Genomic DNA, 26,115 nt, shown 5'->3' on the forward strand with positions numbered 1-26,115 from the left:
CCCTTCCCGATGGTAAAATTTGTATAGAATAACCATTACAATCATCATGGGCAAAAGGAAATGTGTGTGTGGGGGGGGGCTCAGTTTCCTTCTCTCCTTCTAAGATCAACTTGATTGACAAGATGTTGTAAAGGGCACAGGGGGTTGTCACCACAGAGAATGAACCTACAGAGATGAGACTTTCCCTGGGCTCCATCTTACTTCCACCTGCACCTACCAACCCAATAGGGACTACCTCTCCATCTATAACAGTCAGTCTGGCCCCCAGCAAGTTAGTGATGGCTCAAGTCCACAAAAATTGTTCCCCAAATGTTGCATCCTTTACAGGGGTGTGTAATGAGGAGCAGCGCAGGAACACGCCAACTTCCCAAATAATGAAAGAGGCAGGTTCGGACTAATTCTATAGAAACAGGCACCCAAGGTGACCTTACTATAAACGTATCATCACCTGGCCAACTTTTAAGAGATAAAACGGATCAGGGAGAGAAGGTACGCAATCACAATGGTTGGCCCAGACTGTGGATGTAGTATTGGCTAAAGTTAAAGACATGGTGTACACCAAACTTGCCCCAATTCTGGCATGCCTTTTTGCTATGGAAAAACAGCTAGAAAACATATTCAAAACTCCAATGGCAACCTCGCAGATATTAGCGCCCCCCCCCCCCCCGCCTCCCTCAGGACTTATGTGGAGGCCATCAAGATCCCTTCTAGAGGAAACTCTTGCTCTACCTGTATGCATTCTAGACAGCTTGGAGCTCCCCCACATCAAGACCAATCAATAGCTGAGAGCAGTGAAGAAAGACCAAAACCCAGAGAGGGCTATAACTCTGCGCCTTAAGGATCCCATGACCGTACTTACAATTGGAATCTTCCTGTTATCAACTTAACTCTGCTTCATGCCCATATGTGGCCACCCTGACTGGGGTTCCCCAAGTACTTGAAAATCAGAGGGAAACCCATGGCAACCTAGTAAACAATGCACTGAACAGGCTCACAAGGAACAGGGGCGTTTCTCCCTCTATGGCAAATTATATTTTGTTAACTCGTAGGGTGGGTTGCATTGGCCCAGGACCAGTGGACCAAAAAGGGGACTGTGTCATATCAACTTTGAAAGCCTGCATCTGGTCCGCCGGTTGCTCCTGGAGTCAGCGGGCAAAGTTTCAGGCAGGTCGGGCATTGACTTACTCCCCTTAGGTTATCTTTACAAACCCAGTATCAGCAAATTCTATGACTGGGTCGTTCTGAAGAAAAATCTCCCTACCTCTCCTGTAAATATGAAAATATTAAGTGAAAAGCAATGTAATCAGAAGGTTTATAATCTTTAATAGGGTTTCCTCTCTTGACGGAATAGACTGTCAGGCCAATGGGGGAAACAACAGCCTGGTTCCGCTCAAACTAATCAGTCATGGGTGAATTACCTGCAGGAGGAGGCGGGACGAGTGGACAGCCCAGAGCCTCAAGCTGATAGAGTAGGAGCCCAAGCCTTGGTCCACGGAACTCCATAAATTCATTCCTTGATGCGTAATCAGACTAATCCCAGAATTGTAGAAAGAAGAGTGGGGGAGACACAAGAGAGTGAACCGCCCATAACTATCACCTCAATTGACAGATTGGAGGTGACCACAAGGGAGACAAAACTTCCTGTCCCTGCGCCAACCCAAACCCTGTCTCTCATTAGGATCCTTTTGTGGAACATGGCAGGGCTGTGTTCTAACGTACATAACTCTAACTGGGGTAATTCTATAGATTCACATAACCTCTGGCTCTTTCAGGGGACATGGCTCACTATTCAGGCTCATTGTTTATCTTATGCCAACTTTAGCAAGCACAGGTCTATTCAGCCCAACCCTGACTCATCCAGACTCTCTGGAGCCACTGCTCTTCCCCAGCGCCTGTCACTCCACAGCCAGACAGTCAATCTACAAACCCTGTAGAAGCACACAGGATGACTAATTAAGAAAATACCTATTCTCAAACGTATTTTGAAACACTGAACATAAAAATCACTCTTACGAAAAGATGCATTTTTACATTCTGAGCCAAGGCATACTAAACTCCATTTCCCATCTTGTCCCAATGGGAAGTTATACTTACAAGATGTTATAAGTGAAACTCTCATGCATTCCTATGGGACAGATAGCTTTGCAGTGGTGAAAAACAAAATACATTGTAAGTCACCTTCAGGACAAGTCACACACACACCAGTACATGTCCTACCTTTAACATACACAGCACCCTGTCCACAGGGGTACCTTGGGCCTACCTTAGGGGTGCCTTACATGTAAGAAAAGGGAAGGTTAGGGCCTGGCAAGTGGGTGCACCTGCCAGGTCGACATGGCAGTTACAAATTGCGCGCAGACCCTGCAGTGGCAGGTCTGAGAATACCTTTTCAGGAGTACTCATGTGGGTGGCACAATTAATGCTGCAGGTCCACTAGTAGCATTTGATTTGCAGGCCCTAGCACACTCAGTGCACTTTACTAGGTGCATACCAGTAAATAAAATACGCCAATCATGGAAACACCAATCCATAATACCAATTTACAATAGGAGCACTTGCACTTTAACACTGAAAGGAAGTGATAAAGTGCCCAGAGACACTAAACCAGCAAAAACAGAGTCAAAACCGGGAGGTCAGATAGCAAAAAGACGGGGGAACACACCAAAAGATGCCAAGTCTAACAACCCCTCACAAGTAATTTATATACATATAATGTCTACCTTAGACCTTTGGAGAACAAGTGGGACTCTCCCGTCATTGAGATATTGTATGCCTCCATAAGGAAATGGTCCCCTTTGGCCCTCCAACTTAATTCCTTAGCTCTTAATCATCATATCTGAGCATGTAATGGTAGAGCTCCCTCTGACAAAGTTGGGAAACAAACCTATAATAGAAACCACAGTACCAGTCTTAAAGACTATATATTGCTATATGTAGGACTGAAGGGACGCCTTAATGACATGATAGCCACCAAGCACGGCAGTGACCATCATGTCCTAATACGGACCTTGATCCTCCTTGACTGTAAGGGGCTTGCCAGTTGTTCTGACCCCCTTGACAGCAGGTTATAACAAGCTTCAAATCGACATAGGGCAAAATGGTGCACTATGGCTGACTACCAAGAGCTGCTTGGCCCTGTGTACAACTTAGTCGAGTCAACCCTTGGGTAATTGCTTAACTTGGTCCCGTACCTGGCCTAGAGTGAGTCTCTACATAGGATGGGGCACTACATATACAGTGTTGAGATTACGAACTTCCCTCTGGGGATAAATATCGCACTTAATGTAAACCGAGATAAAGACAGTTTTAAGGAGAGTGGAGAAATCATAGCATCCTATCTGTGCCTGCACAAAGTCATCTCATGAAAGTGGCACATAGAGAGTCATTTTAGATGTAACTATTTTTGTATTTTTTCTTCATCTTATGTTTTATTGTATTTCACTTAATTATTCCAACAGGGTGGCGTGGCTTCGAGCGTCATGATGGCAATCGCACTCTAAGAGTGCTCCGGACCTCTATGTCATACGCTCGCATCCCATTAACTCTCCAGGGGCAAAATTGTCATCAGAAAGTCCTAAGCCGAAAGTTAAACCGCTGAACAGAAAGCTGCCCTGAAAATCGGTCCGACAAATAGAGAGGCCCGCTACGGCGGAGCTAGGTGGCGAGGAGACAAGATGGCGGCACTGTAGCGGAGGCCTGTGGTGATCACAGGACCAGGCAACTCAAGGCTGGTGTAGCCATGATGTGGAGGGGCTGCAGTGGTGAGGAGGACAGACACGCATCCGGCCTGCGGACAAGCAGGACTGCGGCTTCCATCAAGAGGCAGTGGAACCCCCCCGGGGGCTTCTCCTGCAGCCCGCACTGATCGCAGGAGTGAGACGGCGCCCGGTGGGCTCACCAGACAACGTCCCAGCGGAGGGGACCACCGCAGAGAGGCCACCAGGCAAGCGGGTGGCCCAGTGGCAGGGGAAGACGGGCGACACCACTCAGCAAAGTGATCTGGTCCCTCTCGTCTCATCCTTCCCCTCTCGCCCAATGAGGCGAAGAAGGTGGTGTCGGCCCACGGCTCGGCAGGGCTGTGACGGTGGTGACAGTGGCTGCCCCCTTTGGGCTTCTACACGATTCTTGCCTGGGCGGGAGACTGAAGCATGGCCCAGCAGAACCCCGCCCTGAGGAAATCCTGGCAGGGTGAGGACTGCATATAAGGTCAATTGGCCCGGCAAGTACCCCTGGCCACGAAGAGACACTACCACAGGCCCACGCGTGGCCGGATTGCTTTCCCTCCCCCGCATCATCCTGCGCCTCACCAGCACGGGCCTCATCTAAGTAGACAGCAATGGAGGCAAAGCAAGAGAGTGACGCCTTGGCCGGGACCCGCCAAGCCCCGGATGAGTGTCTGGTGGCCCGGTGCAAGACACGAAGCAAGGTTAGTGGTGCTGTGGCCCCTGGGGTTGTGAAACGTTGAGCGAGGGCACGCAGTCGGCCTGCATATAAGCAGGACAGCGGAGGTAGTAGAAGATACGGCAGACCTCTCCCATGCAACCACTGTGGCTTCAGGGGGTGATGCACAGCATCTAACGTGCCCAGCTGGCGGTGTCCCAATGAAGGGAGACAGCACATAGAGACCGCCAGCTGTTATCTGCAGTAGGGGCTGGAGCCCTTCCCGCCCTTCCCCCTACCCCCCCATCCCAGCGCACTGAAGAGGGGGCTTTCGACCTGCGGTTCGGCAGGGTGCCTTGGCGGCGAGGACTGTTCTCCAGGGGCCTCCGCACGGTTCACATTGTTGGTGGAGTGGCAGGCGAGGAGTCAGCGCCGCCTCACCCTGACGGATGCCTGGACGGCAGAGGGCGGCCACATGGCCAACCAGGCTGGCAGCCAGCCTGGGGATTTGGAGGTGCTCACTGACACAGGCCCACAACGCGACTGTATAGTGTTCCTCCCCGACATACTGTAAGCAGGATCCTTGCTGTCTAGACCGGGGTCTCCTACCCCATATGTAAAGGTGACTGCCCTGACTGCAACATAGAAGACACGTAACCCTGAACGGATAGATGAGTGACCTGGGACTCTAGGACCTCAGTGAACTCTTAAGGTTACCCGCAGTCCCAGAGGGCCCCCTCTGCCCCAGCGAGACGCCCCAGGTGTCCCGAAGAGTAAACTGAACTGTCAAGTCTGACACCACTGGGCGGGCACCTGAGGACCAGCAGAGCTCTGCCCTCGACCGTGCCACCGCCCTAACTGCGAGGATACAAAACCTGTGCCGCGGGCTGGCATACCAGCCAATGCTACGGATTTCCCTGGAGGAACCATTATACACCCTGAGGCAGGGGAGGAAGTCGACCGGAATTGCCATGTTCCTGGGCACCTCTGAAAGTTAGATGAAGGTGTGACTCCTGGGTCCTGCTTGTGTGGCCTGGAGGCCCGAACAAAGAAGCAGCGGCGGCCGTGAGATGAGGAGAATGCCGACTGGGCAGCTCAACTGAAACGATACAGAAGTCCTGGGCAAATTGACCCTCTGACAACAAGCGTGCACTGTAAGTCCGTACTACTCCTGCTAAGACCCTCCCAACATGGGGAAGGACAAAGGGGTGAAGTCACCCCATTCCAAACCCCCATGGAACAGTACACTACTAGCGGGGCTAGCCTTGGGGATGGCGCTCCGACCAAGGCCTTTCTCCCGGAGGGGGGTCTTGCCACAATCCTATGGGCCATGAAGTCCTCACAAGACTCTGAAATTCAGGAAGTACGTGTGGATGTGGCCCTCATAAGACAAGATCTCCACAATGCCACTGCCTGGATCACAGAAGCGGAGTCTAGGCTATACACAGTGGAAGACGAGGTAACACATCTAAAGAAGCAGGTCACAAAACTGCTGTTGCACACGAGTGAGCTCGATAGGCTTGCAGAGGATGCCGAAAACTGTTCACACCGAAACAATCTTTGCTTGGTGGGCATCCCTGAAGGGGCGGAACTTGTGCAAGTAGCCACCTTTAAAGAGGACTGGATCAAATCCTGGATGCCAGCAGATGCACTTTCTGCGTGGTTCGTCATGGAAGCGTCCACCATGCACTTATGCAAAGACCATCACCCAGAGCCCCACACAGGCCGATCATAGCCAAAATCCTCAACTTCAAAAGACAGGGATGCCACCCTGTAGGATAATGATTTTCCTGGACTACACAAGTAAAGTGCAGGCACAAAGGAGATCATACTACGCTGTTAAGCAGAAACTCCGGGCCTCCAACTTCCAGTACAGGCTCCGGTTTCCGGCCCGCTTTAGAGTGATCTTCCGGAACAAGACTCATTTCTTTGAATCTCCTACGGCAGCATAGACCTCGGTCACAGAGTAGCACCCGCTTCACCCATGAGCGGTTGCCCCTTCCTCTGCTTCCCTAGCACAGCCAATTACGACTATGGACACTGGGTCGTGCTGGCGGCACACCCGCAGAGGGCATACCGCCTGCAGAGTGATCTCCGCCTCAACCCCCGGTGCCCCCCCAAAAGTCAAGCAGCTCGCCTGTGCCCCGGGGTTACCAAACCTCACAGACTGTCTAAATGAGGCAGATGGGGTAACCTCCAGCATCACCAGCAACGAGATCAGAAGACACAGACCTCTCGCGCAGCCCCAGAATTTAACTGAGAATCTGATGACAACGGCGCTTTGCTCTGGAGACATGAACATCCTGTCACATGGAGGGGTCCACCATGCTGCTCCTACATTAAGCTTTGCAGCTTAATTTTGTTTTGAACTTCTGTTACTTGAGCGACAGATTCTTCCTCAAAAGAAGGAAAGGGTGGGGGGGAGGGAGGATTGTGACTCTTGTCCTGATTTCTGTTTTAGGTTTTCAACCTTGGTTACAGTGTATGGCACGATACTCATGATACACACAAGTGCCACTCTCAAGACGGGGATTAGCACCCCCAGATATTTCCAAGCCCTAGACACGCAAGCCCAATAGATAACTGGGGGTTTACAGACTGGACATCCAGATTAAGCGAATGCATGACGTTACAACTCATACATTTACAATGCATGCCTTTACAACGCAGTTTTTACATCGCATGCCATTACATCGCATTTTCAGAAACTACCTTTACTAAGCATTCCATTACATCGCATTATAACTTTACAATGCATACCATTACATCGCATTTAAGGTAAGTGTTGGATAGTATAGGGGTAATAATTACTATTCTAACTCCAGTGAGTGGAACAGTAGGGTAAGTGTTGGATAGTGTAGGGATAAAAATTACTATTCTAACTCCAGTGAGTGCAACAGTAGGGTAAGTGTTGGATAGTGTGGGGGTAAAAATTACTATTCTAACTCCAGTGAGTGCAACAGTAGGGTAAGTGTTGGATTGTTTAAGGGTACTATGAGTTGTAATGGTATGCATTGTAATGACTTGCGATGTAATGGCTGCGTTGTAATGACATGCGATATAAAAGATGTTGCGATGTAATGACTGCTATGTAAAGGTAGTGCGATGTAATGACTGCGTTGTAAAGGTTGTTTCCCAGATTAGGCCTATGTGATGTGTGGGGAACATGAAATCCCAACACACTTTAATACACCCACACCTCTGCCACGCACCACATCCACTCCCCCATCGACCAACAACTGTTCATGCCTACCCCTGAGTGCTGTGCGGTAACTAACATCCGAATCTTACTTCGCGGCATATCCAATCCCTCCCCCCTCTTTCTCCATGAGGGAGGCCCTAAAGGGGCCCCACATCCCATTTGGAGACTTAACGCCTGGTTCCTCCAGGACAACGACTACAGGCGTGCCCTTGAAGAAGAAGTCAAACAATACTTCTAATTAAACGAGAGCACAGTACAATCCCAGGATACACTGTGGGCGGCAGGAAAAGCCACGATCAGAGGCTATGCCAATGGGTATCTCAAATGTAAACGATTGACACAGGAAAACCGCCTTTCCCAGTTAGAGGCCCACGTCCTTAGCCGGAAGCAAAATATCGGTACGGTGAACGGAGAGGCCGAGCGCCGACAACTAGAACTAATATGCGAAGAAATACGGCACTTATCGCTTGAGTCGGCCAAACTGATATGGAGGTCCTCTACAGCCCGCGTCTATGGCTGGGGCAATAAAAATTGTAAATTGCTCCACTGGGTGGCCTTAGGTCCCCTTGTGAGACAGATAGTTCCGGAGATCCTGGACAACCAAGGATGTGCACAACATACACCTGCCGCAGTCACACAGGCCTTCGCTGATTACTATACGTTGCTCTGCTCCGCAGATCGGTCTAGGGGGCCAGACTCCAGGTCCCATTTCCTAAATTGTATCCCCCTCCATAGACTGTCGGAACCAGAGATAAACCGCCCAGACCAATACATCACAAGAGAGGAGATAGAGGAGGCAATCTCTTTGGCCGCGTCCGGAAGGACGTCCCGCCCGACGGATTCCCGGTGGAGTATTATGCAGCATTTAGGGAAACCCTGGTACCGCATCTCCATGCTCTATGCAAAGAGGTGGCAGAGAAAGATGCCTTAAAACGATATAGCAACTGTTGTGGTCATACCCAAAACACACCCCCCTCAACCTCTTGTTCGGACTACCGTCCAATATCTCTCAATACTGAAGTCAAAGTCTATGCGACTATCCTTGCCACGTGCCTTAAAGCAGTCCTCAATAGCTTCGTACATCTTGACCAATGCAGCTTTATCTCGCTCAGTGGTACGGGACATTGCCTGTGACGCCTGCATCTAGCACTGGCTCACCTCCACCTCCTCACCCCATATCTAGCTCTGTTACTGATCGACTTCAAAAAAGCATTCTGCACGGTCGATTGGCTGTATTTGGAGGATGTGCTAATGACTGCAGGAATTGGTCGACATTTTCTAAAACTGTTGCGAGTGTTAAATTCCAACTCCTCCGGTAGGGTCCTCATAAATGGACTCTCTCAGACGTTTTCCCTATGAGAGGAGAAACGAGACAAAGATGCCCTCTGTCTTCCCTTCTATTCGCTCTAGCAATAGACCATTCGCCCGATTTATTCGCGTGGATGCGCAAATACCCAGGGTGGCAATGGCAGGGAGCCCACGACGATTGTGTTGCCATGTATGCCAATGACATTCTACTCTTCCTTGCAGACCCGGCATGCTCAGGCCCACGATTGCCTCCAGATCCTTCGTTTATTCGGAGTGGCATCAGGCCTGCGCCTGAACCCAACCAAATAAACTCTGGTGCCTCTTCCATGAATCGCAGGAATGTGTGGAATGGCAAACAAACATCTCCATATAACGCCTCACCTTTAAATATCTGGGCATCTGGGTTGCGCTCCTCCCAGAGCTTACCTTGTCACTCAATATTAATCCCCTAAAAAAAAAGACAAAAGACGACCCCCACAGATGGCAATCCCTTCCCCTCAACCCCCTGGGGAAGGTTGCCCTGTTTAAGATGATGGGGCTCCCCCAGTTCTTATACATAATTCATTAGCTACCACTCCATCTACCCTGTAGATAGTTCAGTAAATTATATAGTATGACCACAACATTTATATGGGGAAACTCGAGGCCACGCATGGCCCTCGCCCAATGTCAGTGGGCCCCATACAACGGGGGCATGGGGATGACTAAACTTCTACTATACTACCTCGCCACTCGCCTCCTGGTGATACATAACTGGTTGACTGGGGGATGGTCTGCCACAACCTACTGGTTGGAGCTGGAGAGCTTTGGGTTCTCCCGGATCCAGGCAATGCTCTATGAGACGGCAGTCCCCCACACACTTCCTGAAGTGACCCGGGTGGCCCTACTCGCCTGTCGCTCCGTGCTGCGACACACTCAATGGGAGGCTAAACTTACATTGCAGACACCCCTGTGGTATGGCACCTGGCTCGGATAGGTGGGGTTGCTGGAGGGATTTCGGAAGTGGGACTTGATCGGGATCACGCTCCTTGGGGATGTGTGGACGTGGAAACACCTAGGGGCATATGTAGGTGGGCTAATACCGGTCGGTAACGGCCGAAAATCGGTAAATTTTCCGTTACCGACCGGTATTTAGCCCTTTGAGATGTAGGAGGCTGGATTGAAGGATTCGGTAATTTACCGATTCGGTATTTTAAGAAATCGGTAAAATACTGAATCGGTAAATTACCGAATCCTTAAATCCTATGTAGGGAGTACTCAAGCGAGTGCATTTTTGGTTTAAGGATTCGTTATTTACCACCAACTACAAGTTGATGGTAAATACCGAATACCTTTTCAAAAGCAATTTTGTGCTTTTTTGAAAGTGCCATGTGGCAGATATACATGCCCTTAGGGCATGTATGTGTGCCACATGTGCACACATGCACGATTCAGGGGTGCAACAGGGTGTCAATGTGACACCCTGCCACCCTTGAATATGCTCCCCCTATTACTGATTCGGTATTTACCGAATCGGTAATAGCGAATGGCTTCCCATTCAATCATATGGGCCTCTAGGCCCATAGGAATGAATGGGAAGGTATGCCTTATTACCGATTCGGTAAATACCGAATGGGTAACAACGAATATTACCTATTACATTCTATTTACCGATTCTTAAATACCGAATCGGTAAAATTCGGTATTTAGGAATCGGTAAATAGAAATTACCTACATATGGCCCCTACTCTCCTCCGTGACCTGCAGAACGCTTACTCACTACATTCCAAGCAAATCCACACCTACCTACAGGTCAGACTCGTCCTAACCCCGTACGCTCCTACAGACACCACCTTTCCAGAATTCAGCCCGCTAGAGGCTAAAATCCTTAATCCTTAATCTATCGTTATTTTGCTTGCCAAGTCACCACAGTTTGGACCCAGCCATATGCAAATCAGTCTGGACCCTGTTCCCAATGGGAACAGTCCATCCTCAACTGCCAGGCAATTGCTCCCTGGACTGGAAACAAGCACCCTGGGACCCGTTTCAGCTGTGCTGTTGTGAGTTCAACATTACAGCTTGTTTTACCTTCAACTTGTGCCTACCACCTTCCTTCTGAAAAAATGTAAACACTAAATTCATTCTTTTTTTAAGCTATGGATATACACACTGTATCCAAAAAGGACCTCTCCACAGGACTAGATCTGACAGAATACCGAAGGACATCTGAACCAACTAAAACATGAAACAGTTTAGTCTGCTCAAAAAAATGGTAATACACTCACCTGAATGGTGCTCTCATCCATCTTGTCTGTTCCAACCTGAGTGACACTTAACTGCAGCCGATAAAGCTTTGGTTTATCTCTAGAATCAGAGCCATCTAAGGAGAGGAAAATTAACAAACCTTCATTATTTACTAACAGACATTCTCTGGCATGGATATTTCCAGTGTTTATCTTCATATTAAAAAGGCATCTCAAAGTAAATTAACGTTTTCATTCTGTTTTTTAGTGCTGACACAGCGAGTATAACCAAAATTTAATAAAAGTAGTGTGGTGGTTGTAAATATCAAATCTGAAAGAAACTGCACAGGAGATTTACATTTTTGTCAGACACAAAACATACAAATTAGAAATGCATATGCCCTCTTATATTAGACTCTTGTATAGAATTTACAGTTAATTTTAGCTATTAAAGCAAATTAGTTAAGTTTTTGAAATGATACTGTATTATGGTCTGGCATGGTTCAGCATCCAGAAGGGCTTAAAAAGGTTACATTTCCTGGAGATCAAACATTTTCGCTGCTGAGAGAACCATGCAGCCTTTTGATCTTTGCAATCGGGCATTCTGAATCTTATGGTATGTATTTTTTTTATTTGGCTATTAAGTAGGCCATAAAAAAGGTGTAGAGAATTAGGTGAGGGTCGAGGCAACTGGTCCTGCAACCTGTAAGACGATGGTGACAAAATGTACAAAAAATAGGTAGATAAAGTACGAAAACAAATGTATGGAACAACATGAAGGGGAAAAAAACCTTGCCTTGAACAGGTTAAGGTATCCATGCAAGGTAAGGTAGAGGCTTCCGTTTCTAACCACTTGCTTAATCCAACTGCCTGCAGGTACTGAATGGATTTCACTTAGCAGTCATAATGGCCAAGTACTGCCACATAACTGTTGTGGTACACAGAAAATCTTGCCTTCAGCAAAGAGCAGCTGAGAAATCCAGACTGTACATGTGAGGTGTAACTCACTCAACTGCTCTCAGATCAAAAAAAGATTTCCCCAAAAAATCAAGGGGGTGGATAGCGAGCACAGAACAAAGAAAAGGGAGCCAGAGTAAGCATTAACCTGTCACCCATCACACAAAGGTTTCTCTGTGGAGAACATTCCTATGAAGTGCATTTGCATGTTGGTTAACAGTGGAGATAGTCCTTTCTTCTTTTGCCCCAAAAAGCTCCAGAGCAAGAGAAAACTTTGAATATCTTCTACCATGTTACACTAATAGACCTACGCTGTAAATTTCACCTGCTGATGAAACCGCATCATCCCAGAACTGAGCTAGACCGGTTATTAAATAGCACATAGGGCCCTGAGCCAGAGCCGGACTGGCTACCGGGCGTTTTAGCATGCTGCAGAGCTCGGGGCGGATTTCGTTGATGGGGACCTGCGTGTGCTTAACGAAATTAGTTTTGCTTTGTTCATGTCGAAGCAGGTCTCCATCAACGAAGTTAGCCCCCACCGCAGTGACATCAGCCCCTAGCTCGGCAGCATGCAAAAACGCCCAGTAGCCAGTCCAGCCCTGCGCCATGCTCAGCATGTTCAAAAATCCTGTTCTAAGAATCTGGACAGCATTTCCATAAATGCCACAAGCCAAAAGAAAGACTGAGATGAGCATTCTCCCTAGAGACATACATTCTTGACAACGAGAAAAGAGAATTAGTCCTTATGCTCCTGGGTCGCACATGTGAAGCAACAAATGACTGATCAGCCAAATGAAAAGAGACAAGATCATCAGAAAGGGTCCTCTGCTTTCTATCGATGTTCCTCTTTACCAGAGGATAGGAATGTGATTCCTTTCAAACCTTAGTCATGAGCTCAAAACATATGTACCGATATCCATATTTCGAACTGTGCAAACAATGGGAAAAGACGATATGGAAACATCCACCACAGAAAGAGAAGAACCCTCCTCCTACCTGTCCCAGATTATTTTAAAGCCATCAAGTGAATAATAATAATATTAATAATTGTTGTACTTGGCCCTTTTTGCAGGGTCATACCGGAACTTTTTGCCTTCATCCTGGTATTTTTTCTGACCTGGTGTTGGTGGTTTTAGGACTTTGGGCACTTTATCACTGCTGTTCCGTCTAAAGTGCATGTGCTCTCTATGATAAACGTGGTAAGATTGGTCTACACCGGTTTGGCGTATTTAATTTACATATCAGTCCCTTGTAAAGTGGTATCTCCTATACCCGGGGTCAGTAAATTAAATGCTACTGGCGGGCTTGCAGCGCTGCTTGCACCACCCACCAAAGTAGCCTTTCAAACCTGTCTCAAGCCTCTGCATACGCAGTTTACTGCCGCTGTGACGTGGCACCTAAAGTGGTTGCCACGTCCCTAACTCCCCTTTTACTATATATAAGTCACCCCTAAGTAAGGCCCTAGCTAGCCCTATGGGCAGGGTGTGCTGTAGGTAAAAGGTAGGACATGTGCCTTAACTGTGAGGCTGCCCTCTCATAGGAATGCATTGGGGATTCCCTGTTATCTGATTCAGTGGTAATTCCTGACATGAGAGTAATAGAGTGGTCATGTTTGGTATATTAAATGTTGAAGTGCTCCACAGAACTGGTTTGGACCGGGCACAGAGCCCTGTGTCAGGGGGAGAACAAAGGAACTATGTGGTATAAATATTGGGGTTGTGACCCCATGGGTGTAGTACCTGCTTGGAGCTGAAGGACTGCTGTGCGTTAGGATGAACCACCGTGGGACCCAGCTCTTGTCTCCTGGGGGTCCCTACGTGCTGGGCCTGCCTGTGCCCAGTTCTGCCCTAGGGAACTTTATACTTCGCGCCTCTTGAGCGCTACATCTTAATTTCCTGAGCCCAAGGAGGGAGGCTCCAACCTTGCCTGTGAAGGAGTGCTCTTGTATGAGGCAGAGCTGGTGGCCTACCCAGTGCAGGGTAGCGTGTGCCTGGTGTTTGAGCCCAAGGAGTGGGTTCCATCTGCCAAGGAGCGGAGGGCGCAGGGGCCAGATAGCGGCAAAATCGATGGAGACTTTTGCTCCGTGAATTGCAGCGTCCAGGAAGCCAGGTGGCTGTTGCCTGGTAGTGGTCGGGGCCGTTGCTGTGCACAGCAACCCAACAGGAGCCGTCCAGGAGAGGCCGCCGGAAGTCAGGCAGAGTCCGTACCTGGTTGTAGGGGTGCTCCTGTGGTCGAAAAGAGCCCCGTGTGCGGCAGATACTGTTGTGGGTGAGACCGGTGGTAAGAGGAGACATAACCTCGCAGACAGACCGGACAAGAAGAGAAGGACTGGAGCCTTGCGGGCTCTCCCTCTGCTGCTTTCCGCCTTTTTTCCCCTAAGCGGAGCTGACGAGAGGTTGGAATCCTCCCGGCTACCATGCAATTCAGCCAACAACTGTGAGCAGAACCGCTCAGCCTCCAAGGGAATGGTGAGTGGGGCTGAGCTTCAGTGCAGTAAGCTCCGGGCCAGCGAGGGAGGGAGCAACATTCATTTTGAGCGAGAGCTGAGGAGGAGGAGCAAGGAGTCGGCTTCCCTCCCCCACCCGACGTCCGAGATTGCCCTGAATCCCTTTTGTGTTGCCCTCAGGTTGGGGAGGAGAATGGGTGTTCACAGCTGCACTCCCAGATTGGGGGCAGCTGCTTGAAGAGCACATAGCAGGGAGAGCCCTGACTTTTGGACAAAGGGCATTGCAGTGACGGAACGGGGCATCAAGGGATAAGTGGGTGTAAGGCCCTAAAGTAATGTGTGCACCTTATTAGGGTTACTGTGGGGAAATGGTGATTTAGGACATATGACTAAGATGTTTATGCCTAAAGTGTGATGCTAGGAGCACCTTTACCAGTAGATACTAGTTGGTTTCTCTAACTGTACAATTGTGAGTTGTGATTGTTTTGAAAGTGGCCCAAATAGCCCTGTCATGTATATAATCCCTGTGAAGTCATATCAAGTGCCAAATGGCACGGTGTACATATGTGATTACGTTCTAATGCGTTTTATGAGTAATACAAAGGCAATTTTATTTTATATAACCTTGTGTGGAGTTTCTTTTGTGGTGTGCCTTGTGTGTCGCTGCTGTGTAAGTGTGCTGCGCAAACGCTTCACACATTGCCTCTGGGATAAGCCTGACTGCTCGTGCCAAGCTACCAAGGGGGTGAGCAGGGGTTATCTTCAGCGTGTAACTCCCTTGCCCTGACTAGAGTGGTGGTTTCTGCCTGGCTTTGTCGCATGCCCTAGCCAACCAGAAATTCCATTTCTAACAATAATGATTTCAAAGTTGTCCTTGTTTTGAGGACACCAGAGCGCCTGCCTCCAAGATAGCTGCAGTCCTGTGAGGCTCGTTGTGACAGGGCAGACAATCCATCATCATCTTCATTATTTGGGCCCCCTTAAAGGACTGAGGCAAGTGTTTCAGTAGGCGAAGTTAGCAACATTCACTAGACTTCAGTTTTTCCTGGATATGCCATCATAAGGAAGAGTGATAGCAGTGGATCTGCAATGCAGCCTTTTCAGGGTGTCTGGCCGGTGTTGACGTGTTGCAAATTCGTCATGCTTCGCGGGAAAGGTTTTAACTTATCAGCTCAATAGCGACCTGCCGCTGGAACTTGGTGGTGCCCTACCGCTTATAGACCCTTGCAGCCTGTACCAGACTGACTGCAGAAGTGGCATGGCCAGGCTCTGTAGCTGCTTTCCAACAGCAGTATCCGACGCCCGCGACAGTGAGTAGGGACTGGGGTGGCGAAATTGGCACCATTTAGTCTGGTGCTCCACTGCTATTGGAAGGGGGGTGCGCTGGCCCCGGGCAGGATTTAACTGCAGTGGGCCATATTGCTGTGCCCTGGTTCAGTTTGTGGTGTGGGGCAGCTGGGCCTCACATCATCAACACTTACTGGCTGTTGTGGGATCCGGTTGGCTCCTACTGGGAGTGGACCCGATAACCTAGTGGCGTGACCAGACTGTCTCAAGTGCAGCTGTGCCTGGGGTGTGCCCAAGTGGGGTGGTTGACAGCTTTCGGGCCCAGTGTGTCTCTACGTGGCCCCTACTTTCCACATGTACTTGTGGCAGTTACTATCGGGCCTCCCCCAATTCCTTGTTTCCTGGGCTGCATCTGAGGGACCTGTGCAAAACCTTGTGGGTACACTAACGAGAAATGCGATCTGCAGCAATCCACAATTGAGTTTGACGCAAAGAGCTTCATAAAACCACTGCCTCAATCTAAGGGAGACACACCTCAGCTGGAGATGGTGTCTATAGAGGACTCAGATGTCAAGGCGCTTCTTCTGACCATGTAAAAGAGCTTGCTTTTCAGTGATATCAAGATTGAATCCCTAACGAATTTAGTGAACCTGATGAGAACAGCCCTGGATAACCAGGGGTGTCTGTCAACTGCAGAGACATATCTCTGCACTTCACTTGAGGGCGATTCTTCCCACACAAATGAGAAACTCATCAACCTGGAAAAGATCCTTAATGTGACTAAAGCGAAGAATGAGGACTTAGAGGCCCGGTCCCGTAAAAACAATGGGACCCTGATTGGTAATTCAGAATCAACCAACACAGGTGCTCTCCCTAGTTATATAGAAGAACAAGTTACTTACCTTCGGTAACGTTGTATCTGTAAGAAACATTAGTTAGTTAGATTCCTCACATTAGAATAGATTCCTCACCTTAGAATATCCCCAGGCGTCAGGCTGGATCCGGAAAGATTTTTGTAGCAATACCCCTTGCGCGTCGCTAGGCGGTGTCTGCGGCTCTGCGTCCGTCGTTGGTGCCGTGCGCCGGAATGACGTCAGAGTACTTAGACGCCGCCCTCGCGCGCTGACGTCAGTTCTTGTACATAGCTTTCCGCTCCAGGAACGCAGAGCCATGCAAGAGACCGACACTGGTGTCAAAAAATCTAGGGCCCTGAAAAGGATAACCTTAACCCTAGATGTCAGTTCGCAGAACGGGGAGGATGGGTGGGTCGGTGAGGAATCTAACTAACTAATGTTTCTTACAGATACATAGTTACCGAAGGTAAGTAACTTGTTCATCTGAATGAAACACGTTAGTTAGATTCCTCACCTTAGAATAGATACTCCAGCAATACCAACCCCGGTGGTGGGTCTGCGAACCAAGATCACACCAGAAAGTCCTGGAGAACAGAACGGCCAAAGAAGCCGTCTCTCCGGACTTGGCTGTCCAGGCAATAGTGCTTGGCAAACGTGTGCAATGAAGCCCACGTCGCAGCATGACTGATGTCCCGCAAGGGAACTCCTCGGCACAGGGCTGTGGTAGCCGCTGTGGGCCGGGTGGAATGGGCCCTCAACCCAACAGGAGGGTCCTTTTTTGCCATGGAGTAACAAAATTTAATACACAACACTACCCACCATGAGATGGTCCGTTTGTGTACCGCTTTTCCCTTCTTAGCTCCTACGTATCCAACAAAAAGTTGGTTGTCCACCCGGAACTGTTTGGTGCGGTCCAAATAAAAGGATAGCGCCCGTTTTGGGTCCAGACGGTGGAGCCTCTCTTCCTCTTTTGAAGGATGCGGAGGCGGAAAGAAGGTGGGCAACGTGACAGATTGCCCGATGTGAAAGGGGGTCACCACTTTTGGTAGAAAAGAAGGACGAGTCCGGAGGACAACCATCTCCGGATGAACAGAAAGAAAGGGAGGCTTAGATGACAGAGCCTGGAGCTCACTCACCCGTCTAGCCGAGGCGATAGCTACCAGGAAAGTAGTTTTCAGGGTCAGAAGACGAATGGGACAATTGTGAAGAGGCTCAAAAGGAGCGCACATCAGAAAAGTCAGAACAAGATTCAAATCCCACTGAGGCATTACGAAGGGGACAGGAGGGAACATGTGAGTAATGCCTTTGAGAAAACGGGAAACAACAGGGGACTTGAAAAGAGAAGGCTGATCAGGAAGCCGTAAGAAGGCAGAGATTGCAGCAAGATAACCTTTCAAGGTGCCCAAAGCAGAGCCCTGCTGGGCCAAAGAAAGAGGAGAACCTCAGAAAGAGGGGCGGAAAGGGGATCCACAGCCTTTGCTGTGCACCATGCCACAAATTTGTTCCACCGGCAGGCGTATACCGTTTTTGTGGAGGGACGCCTGGCTGCCAGAATGACATCACAGACTTCAGGAGGCAAGTCAAATGGCATCAACTGCCGCCGCTCAATCTCCACGCATGGAGGTGGAGGCTGGACAGGTTCGGGTGGAGGACCGTCCCCTGCTGCTGTGACAGAAGGTCCTCCTGAAGAGGCAGTCGTATCGGGGGATCGATTGACATACTGAGTAGCTCGGGATACCAGTACCTTCGTGCCCAGTCCGGAGCCACCAAGACGACTTGGGCCCGGTGGCGCCTGATCTTCTTCAGCACTCTGGGCAGAAGTGGTATAGGCGGAAAGGCGTACAACAAACCGCAACTCCACTCGCGACGGAAAGCGTCTCCGAGCGAGTGCTGCCTTGGAAATTCCAACGCGCAGAACTGCTGACATTGCGCGTTCTCTTCGGTGGCGAATAGATCTAACCAAGGCTCTCCCCACTGCAAAAAGAGACCTTGCGCCACGTCAGAGTTCAGACGCCATTCGTGATCCATCGTGCACCGGCGGCTGAGTTCGTCTGCTCTGGCGTTCAGAGAGCCCGCCAGATGTTGAACCACCAGGGTGATGCCCTGGTGTTCCAGCCATGTCCAGAGGCGCAGAGCCTCCTGACAATGGGTCCACGACCCCACCCCGCCCTGTTTGTTGCAATACCACATGGCGGTGGTGTTGTCCGTGAACACCTGCACAACACTTCCCCGGACAGAGGGAAGGAAGGCTTTCAGTGCAAGTCGGATCGCTCTCAGCTCCAAAAGGTTGATGTGGAGTTGAGCCTCCGCCGGAGACCAGAGTCCTGTGATCTCCGCCTCTCCCATGTGGCCCCCCCATCCCAGGAGGGACACGTCCGTCACTACTATGTGCTCCGGTTGGGGTAGGGAGAGGCATCTGCCGCTGACCCAATCGCGGTCCGTGAGCCACCACTGCAACTGTTTCGCAGTGCCCTCCGAGATAAAGACATGGTCTGACAGGTTGCCTCGATGCTGGGCCCACTGAAACTTCAGGTCCCACTGCAGAGCCCGCATTCGCCACCTGGCGTAATGCACCAACAGGATGCAGGAGGCCATCAGCCCCAGAAGCTGCAGCACCAACCTGACCAAAACCCAGGATAGAGGCCGAAAGATGGGAATCAGAGCCTGAATATCCCGGACCCGCTGTTCCGGAGGATAAGCCTGGAACTGTGCCGAATCGAGAACCGCTCCGATGAAGAGGAGCTTCTGGGAGGGACTCTGGTGTGACTTCGGCACGTTGATGGAGAACCCCAGCAAATGCAGGAGGTCGGCCGTAGTATGGAGGTGGGAGACGACTTGCTGGGGCGAGCCCGCCTTCAACAGCCAGTCGTCGAGATAGGGGAAGACTGGAACCCCCGATCTGTGCAGATGAGCTTCGACCACCGCCATCACTTTCGTGAACACCCGAGGGGCACTGGTGAGGCCGAAGGGGAGCACGGTGAACAGAAAGTGCTCCTGCCCACCGTGAACCGCAGGTAACGACGGTGGGCCGGCAGGACGGGGATGTGAAAATAGGCGTCGTGCAAGTCCAACGCTACCATCCAGTCTCCAGGGTCGAGGGCAGCCAGAATCAGAGCTAAAGTCAGCATCTTGAACCGTTCCTTCCGGAGGAAGGTGTTGACGCTCCTGAGGTCCAAGATAGGGCGTAGGCCCCCTTTGCCCTTCTTGGGAACCAGAAAGTAGTGGGAATAGCAACCACGGCCTACTTCTGGACCAGGAACGCGCTCGGCGGCCTCTTTGGCCAAGAGGGCCGTAACTTCCTCCCGCAGAAGATTCAAGTGATCATCCGATATACGGTGGCACTGCAGTGGCATGGCTGGAGGGGTCATCTCGAAGGGGAGGGAGTAGCCCCTTCGGACAATTTGCAGCACCCACCTGTCCGAAGTGATGGAGCGCCAGTGGAGCAGGTGATGGCGAACTCTGCCGCCCACTGGCGTGGAATGGGCCTGAAAGCTCGGCATAGGAGGGCTTTGAGGCAGATGCTGCCGGGGTGGATGTGGACTGACCGCGTTGTCCTCTAGAACCGCCACGGCGGAACCCACGTCCAGGTTGGTTCGTGAGGAGGCGCCCCTTCCTTGGCCACGAAAGGGGCGGAAGTGTGCGGCCGTGGGGCCGAGAGACCCAAGGACGTGGCCGTAGCCCGGGAGTCCTTAAAACGAGCCAGCGCACTATCCGCCTTCTCGCCAAAAAGGTGAGCGCCATCAAAGGGCATATCCATGAGGGTACTCTGGACATCCCCTGAAAAAGACGTGGACCTCAGCCAGGAGTGGCGCCGGAGCGCCACCGTGGTGGAAATCGCCCTACCCAGTGAGTCCGTGGTGTCAAGTCCACACCGAATGGCATGTCGCGCTGCATCTCGCACGTCAGCAAGTGCCTGGGAGAGACGTGTCCGGGCCTCCGCCGGACACAGTGGCAGCACGTCCTCCACCGCATCCCACAGAGAGTGGGAGAAACGGTCCAAGAGGCAAGCGGTGTTCAAAGACCGCAGGCCCAAACTCAGGGAAGAGAACAGCTTCTTTCCGAACTGTTCCAGCCTCTTGGATTCCCGATCCGGAGGAGCGGACGGGAAGGAGGATTGGAAAGTGGAGGCCTGGATAACCAGGTTCTCGGGGGTGGGGTGTTGGGACAGGAAACTGGGGTCGCCGGGAGCAGGGCGGTGGCGCCGGGCCACATTCCGATCCACAGGAGGAACTGTGGAGGGCTTTGACCAAGTGCCCTGCAGAACGTCGATGAGGGCCTCATTGAACTGCAGCAGAGGCTCTGTGGAGCTTGCTGACGGTTGAAGCACCTCTGTGAGGAAATTAGTCCTCACGGCCACAGTAGGCAACTCGAGCCCCAGGGCTTCGGCCGCCTTGCGCAGCACCACTGAAAAAGCTGCACCTTCCTCCGAAGCCACAGTCGGAGGAGAGATGAAGCCAGCGTCCGGCAAAGTGTCCAGACCACTGGCATCCCCCAGTTTGTCTGCCCAGTCCCGTGAAAGTTGACCCTGGAGGGCCATAGGGTCCTCAGACCCCTCCCAGTCACCCCCGTCATCAGATTCCTGATAAACAGGAGGAACGATCTGAGCCGGACCGTGCCGGCGTCGGGTCCGGAGAGGGGCTAAACCGGGGAACGGCGTCGTCCGGAGACTGCGTCGGAGGTGGAACCGGTGTCGGCGCCGGAGGAGGAGGCGTCGTGAGGTCGACCGGCGCAGACAGAGATCCAGGCCTGGATCCCTCGGGGACCTGCGGCGTTGGGACCGAAGTCTGCGCCGGGGCCGGAGCCGCCGGCACACGAGGTCGCCCAGTCGAGCCCGCGGGGCCCGAAGGCGCGCCGGCAGGCGTCGACGGCAGAGCCAGGCCCCTCATGGCCGAGAGGAAGGCACTGACCTCCGTCGGAGTCGCGTCAGTCCCAGGGACCGGTGGGTATGGAGACGGACGCGGCTCCTGCGGCTCCGGCACCCTGACCCTCGGCCGAGTCGCACGACCGGCGAGGGGAGTCCTAAGAGCGGCGTCGCCTCTTGGACTTCTTTGATCGCTTCGACTTACCAAAAGACTTCGAGCCCGACGAGCGATGATGGTGACTGCGGCTCCGCGACCGGTCCTTGGACCTCCTCCTGGACCGGGACCGTGAGCGGCGCGGAGCCGAGTGCCGAAGCTCGAGAAGCTTACGGGACTGCTCCCGCCTAGCCTTCGAGGTCAAGGCCTGACAATCGGGGCACGACTCCAGGCAGTAAAGGCACCGGCGATGGTGATCCGTCACCGACATCAGGCGATGACAGGTGTCACAGGCCTTAAATCCAGGCATCCTACCGGCACCAGAGTCGAGTCGACAGAAGACCAAAAAGAGTCAAAAAGTTTAGTCAAAAGTTGACTATGGGGTAAGCTCTCCCCGGATCGGCGCTGTCTGGCGCGGAAAAAAGAAGAACTGACGTCAGCGCGCGAGGGCGGCGTGTAAGTACTCCAACGACGTCATTCCGGCGCACGACGCCAATGACGGACGCGGAGCCGCAGACGACGCCTAGCGACGCGCATGGGGTATTGCTACAAAAATCTTTCCGGATCCAACCTGACGCCTGGGGATATTCTAAGGTGAAGAATCTAACTAACGTGTTTCTTTCAGATACAATGTTATTTTTTTTTTCATTTTATTAACATTTTGCTGTCATACAAATATAAGATAACAACAGTGTGTGACTTGCTACAAATTTCAGTGTCTTCTTGTGCACCGGCAGCCAATTAGGACACAGTACAGTGACAATATTTATTCTGCTTACATGGATTTATGCATAACCGTATTCATCCTTAGACAGGAGTATTCCCATTCCTTCTGCATTATTTGGGTCAGTATCTGTTCATTCCACCGGGCTAGACTGCTATCGGTGGCAGACACGCATTCGTCTCTGACCGCTGGGTATAGTCTGGTGATCCATTTGTGTCTTGTTGGGCTTGCGAGTAACATTTGTAGTGCGTGGAGTGTTGGAGGCTTGTCAGGGAAGGTGTGGTAATGTGCCTTAACTGCCTCCCTTAGTCCGCGGTATATAAACAGGAATAGTGGAGATTTATGGTGTATGTATTGCAGCCCCTCGGGCTTTAAAAAGGTGCCTTTTAGGAATAGGTCTTGCAATTTGCTTATACCCACTAGCTCAAGCGCACGTGCAGGCCCCACCTCTTGTGTGACAGATAGTGCCGCGTTGTGGGAAAGGGGGGAGTACAGGGGCATATAGTGGGAGCTTTGCCTCCAGTCAACCTTGGCCATGCCAGGCCGATATGGAGCAGTCTGTCTATAGTGTTTATTTCAGCTTTAGGAGTACCTCGTTTGGAGTGTGATCGGATACTGCACAGAGGGATTAGGTGTTAATCCCCATCTTCCACTGCTACATGTGGGATGAACGCGTCAGGGTTGTACCAGTAGTGGGAATATTGTGCTTGAGCACACAGATAATATAACTGCATATTGGGTACTCCGAACCTGCCTTTTTTGTAGTCCTGTATAAGTGTGTCCCAGCCCACCCGGGGTTGCTTGCCACCCCAGATCAGTTTCAGAAGTTGTGAACGTAGAGTCTTCAAGAACTGGCTGCTTTGCCTAATGGGGATGTTATTAAACAGATACAGTAAGCACGGGAGCACTATCATCTAAATGAGTGCAATTCTGTCTGCCAGCGAAAGCAGCAGACCGATCTATCTTGCAACCTGGTTTTCTAGCATACAGTGTGTCCTGCCATAGTTTTCTCTCTCCACTATGTCTGGGTTACGGTGAATCCATATACAAAGATATTTTACAGGGTCAGTAGCCCATTCCAGGGGGAATTCCAGGGCGTGCTGGGTCTTGCTATCAGTAAGGGGCACAGCAATCGATTTAGCCCAGTTTATGTTTAGGCCTGAGAAGTGACCAAAGCGGATGTATTCTCGTAGGATAGGCTCCAGGTAGGTCTGAGGTTCCCTCACATACAATACCATGTAATCCGCATATAGCAATATATTTACCGGTTTCATTGTGAATCTAAGAGCGGATTCCCTGCGGCGTTGCCTGATAATGCAAGCCAGGGGTTCCAACAGTATTGAGAAGAGAAGGGGCGATAGCCTGCACCCTGGTCTAGTACCTCTACTAATCTTTATAAATTCCGAGGTCTGTCCCTCAATCCTTACTCGCGCTGTTGGGTCAGTATATAGAAGTTTCACCCACCTGCAAAAAAACACCAGGAGCCCTATTCTATCTAGTATTTGAAACATATAGCCCCACTCAATGGAGTCAAAAGCCTTGGCAGCATCTAAGAGTACTGCCACAGCTTGTAAGTCGGGGGTTTAAAGTGTGAAGCAGGGAGAAAATTGTGAGTAGATTGTTCAATGTTGACCTCTCCGGTATAAAGCCGGACTGATCAGGCAGTACTATATTTGGGAGTAGGGGTTGAATCCTGGTGGCAAGTATCTTTGCCAGTATCTTAGTGTCAGTTTTGATGAGTGATAGAGGGCGATACGAATCACACCGCGTAGTAGTTTTTTTTTTTTTTTTTTTTTAACAGGGCAATAATCAGAGCCTCTCTGACCGTGGGTGGTAGACTCCCCTTCTTGTATACTTCCTCGAACAGCACCAACTCATTTGTAAATTCCTTATAGAATTCGCTTGTAAGGCCATCAGGGCCAGGTGCCTTCCTGTTGGGAAGGGCCTTTATCGTGTCTTTGATTTCGTCTGCCTCTATCAGCGAGATGGATATTTACGCTGCGCATTGGACAGCCAGGCTAGTGCAATGTTCTCTAGAGATTTGTTTAGCTCACCAGTTCCCTGCGCCACCCTTTGAGGTGTACAGATCAGCATAAAAAATCCGGAGTTGATTTGTGATTTCATGTGGTGCACAGTAATTTCCCCCCGTCATCAGTGATCTGGCTAATGGTATGTTGATGTTGCTTCATCCGAACCCTAACAGCAAGGTTATGGCCTGGTCTACCGCCCTCACGGTATGCTCTTGTGACATGCCTCTTCGATAGGTATTTCCCCTCGTCAGCCGCCAATTTGTTGTATTCCGTCACTTTTTATTTGCGCTAGCGCATCTGAGCACGGAGCGAGCTCTTGTACGCACTCTAGCTGTTTCAGCTTCGCTTCCAATCTCAATAGCCGCCCCCTAATATCCTTTAGAATGCCTGCATTAGTGCTGATACATGTCCCTCTGATTGTGACCTTAAAGGCCTCCCAGACTATAGATGCCTCACTGACCGAGCCCACATTGAGCGTGAAGTATTGTGTATAGCATCCCTAATCTTAGCGGTGTATAGCGGGTCAAGTAAAGCTTCAACTCTAAACCTTCATGTGAATTGGCGGGGGATCGTATTTGGAATACAAAGCGTGAGCCCGACCGGATTATTATCTGACAATGTTCTGGGCAGTCTGGCTACGTCTGTCGCCCAGGTGTTTACCCCTGTGTTGATAAGCCAGAAGTATAATCTCGACCAGCTTCCATAAGCGATGGATGCACATGTGTCCTCCAACGTATCAGCATTCCACGTTTTCTATGCGTCCACTAATCCTAGGTCTTCCATACCCGCTTATATGACATGGGCAGCTCTCGGATTTATCCTTAGAGGGGTCCAGGTGAGTGTTAAGGTCCCCTCCCCATATTATTTCTGATTCTAGCCACTCATGCAGCACCTTAAGTAGCTCCTCGAAAAATTTAGGCTCATCTGTATTATGGGTTTATTATAGTGATGAGCACCCCGTGGAGTTTGCCATGTACAATGGCATACCTGCCATTGCTATCAATGGTTGAATTAATAGCTGTGAAGGGCGTACCTTTTTTGATTAGTATAGCCACCCCTCTTGCATAGGATGAGTGGGATGAAAACAACCGGTATCCCGCCCAATGTGCGCCCATCCTAGCCTACTTAAGTGTGGTCAGGTGCGTTTCCTGAAGGAGAGCCATCTTGATTTTATACCTATCTAGGTGGGCTAAGACCTGTCTAATTTTCTTCGGGCAGTTCAGCCCACGCACATTCCATGTCATACATGCTAGTGAGGCACCATCAGCCTGTCCTTCCGCAGCCATCTAAAGTACCATAAATGTTTGAAATAGCCAGGTGAGACCAGAGACAAAAATAAGATTGCATGTTAAGCTGCATAACCAGCCCACATCCCAGTCCCCCCGCCCGCCCACTCACATCAGCACCCCAATGATGCGGAGGACAATGCACCCCATTGCCCACCCCCAACCACCCACTAGGTATACAGAAAAAAGGAAGAACAGGGATCACCCAATGGAGGGACGTTAGGAGCCCGGGCATCCTCTTCAACGGAGGTGTCAAGGAGAAGCAAAATTCAAGTCAACCCCAATGCAAACACATTTAAGTCTATATCATGCTCACAAGCAAAGGGCTGGTACTTATCGGTAGGCTGCTTTCACCTTCAGTCTGAGTCCGCTGATTCCCACGGGCGCTGAACATGTGTTGGTTT

General features: G+C 50.6%; 1 protein-coding gene across 16 annotated transcripts in view; it reads right to left on the bottom strand.

The window, feature by feature from the left end:
• Positions 1 to 26,115, bottom strand: part of AFDN (afadin, adherens junction formation factor) — a 1,598,291-nt gene that overhangs the window by 1,129,574 nt on the left and 442,602 nt on the right. For all 16 annotated transcript variants that reach the window (XM_085611917.1, XM_085611916.1, XM_085611915.1 and 13 more), the window contains one exon: positions 11,155 to 11,249. In XM_085611917.1, the coding sequence (XP_085468043.1) occupies positions 11,155 to 11,249 (95 nt within the window). The remainder of the gene's footprint in view (positions 1 to 11,154; positions 11,250 to 26,115) is intronic.

This window comes from Triturus cristatus, chromosome 6 (assembly GCF_964204655.1).
Source record: "Triturus cristatus chromosome 6, aTriCri1.1, whole genome shotgun sequence".
Taxonomy (NCBI): domain Eukaryota; kingdom Metazoa; phylum Chordata; class Amphibia; order Caudata; family Salamandridae; genus Triturus; species Triturus cristatus.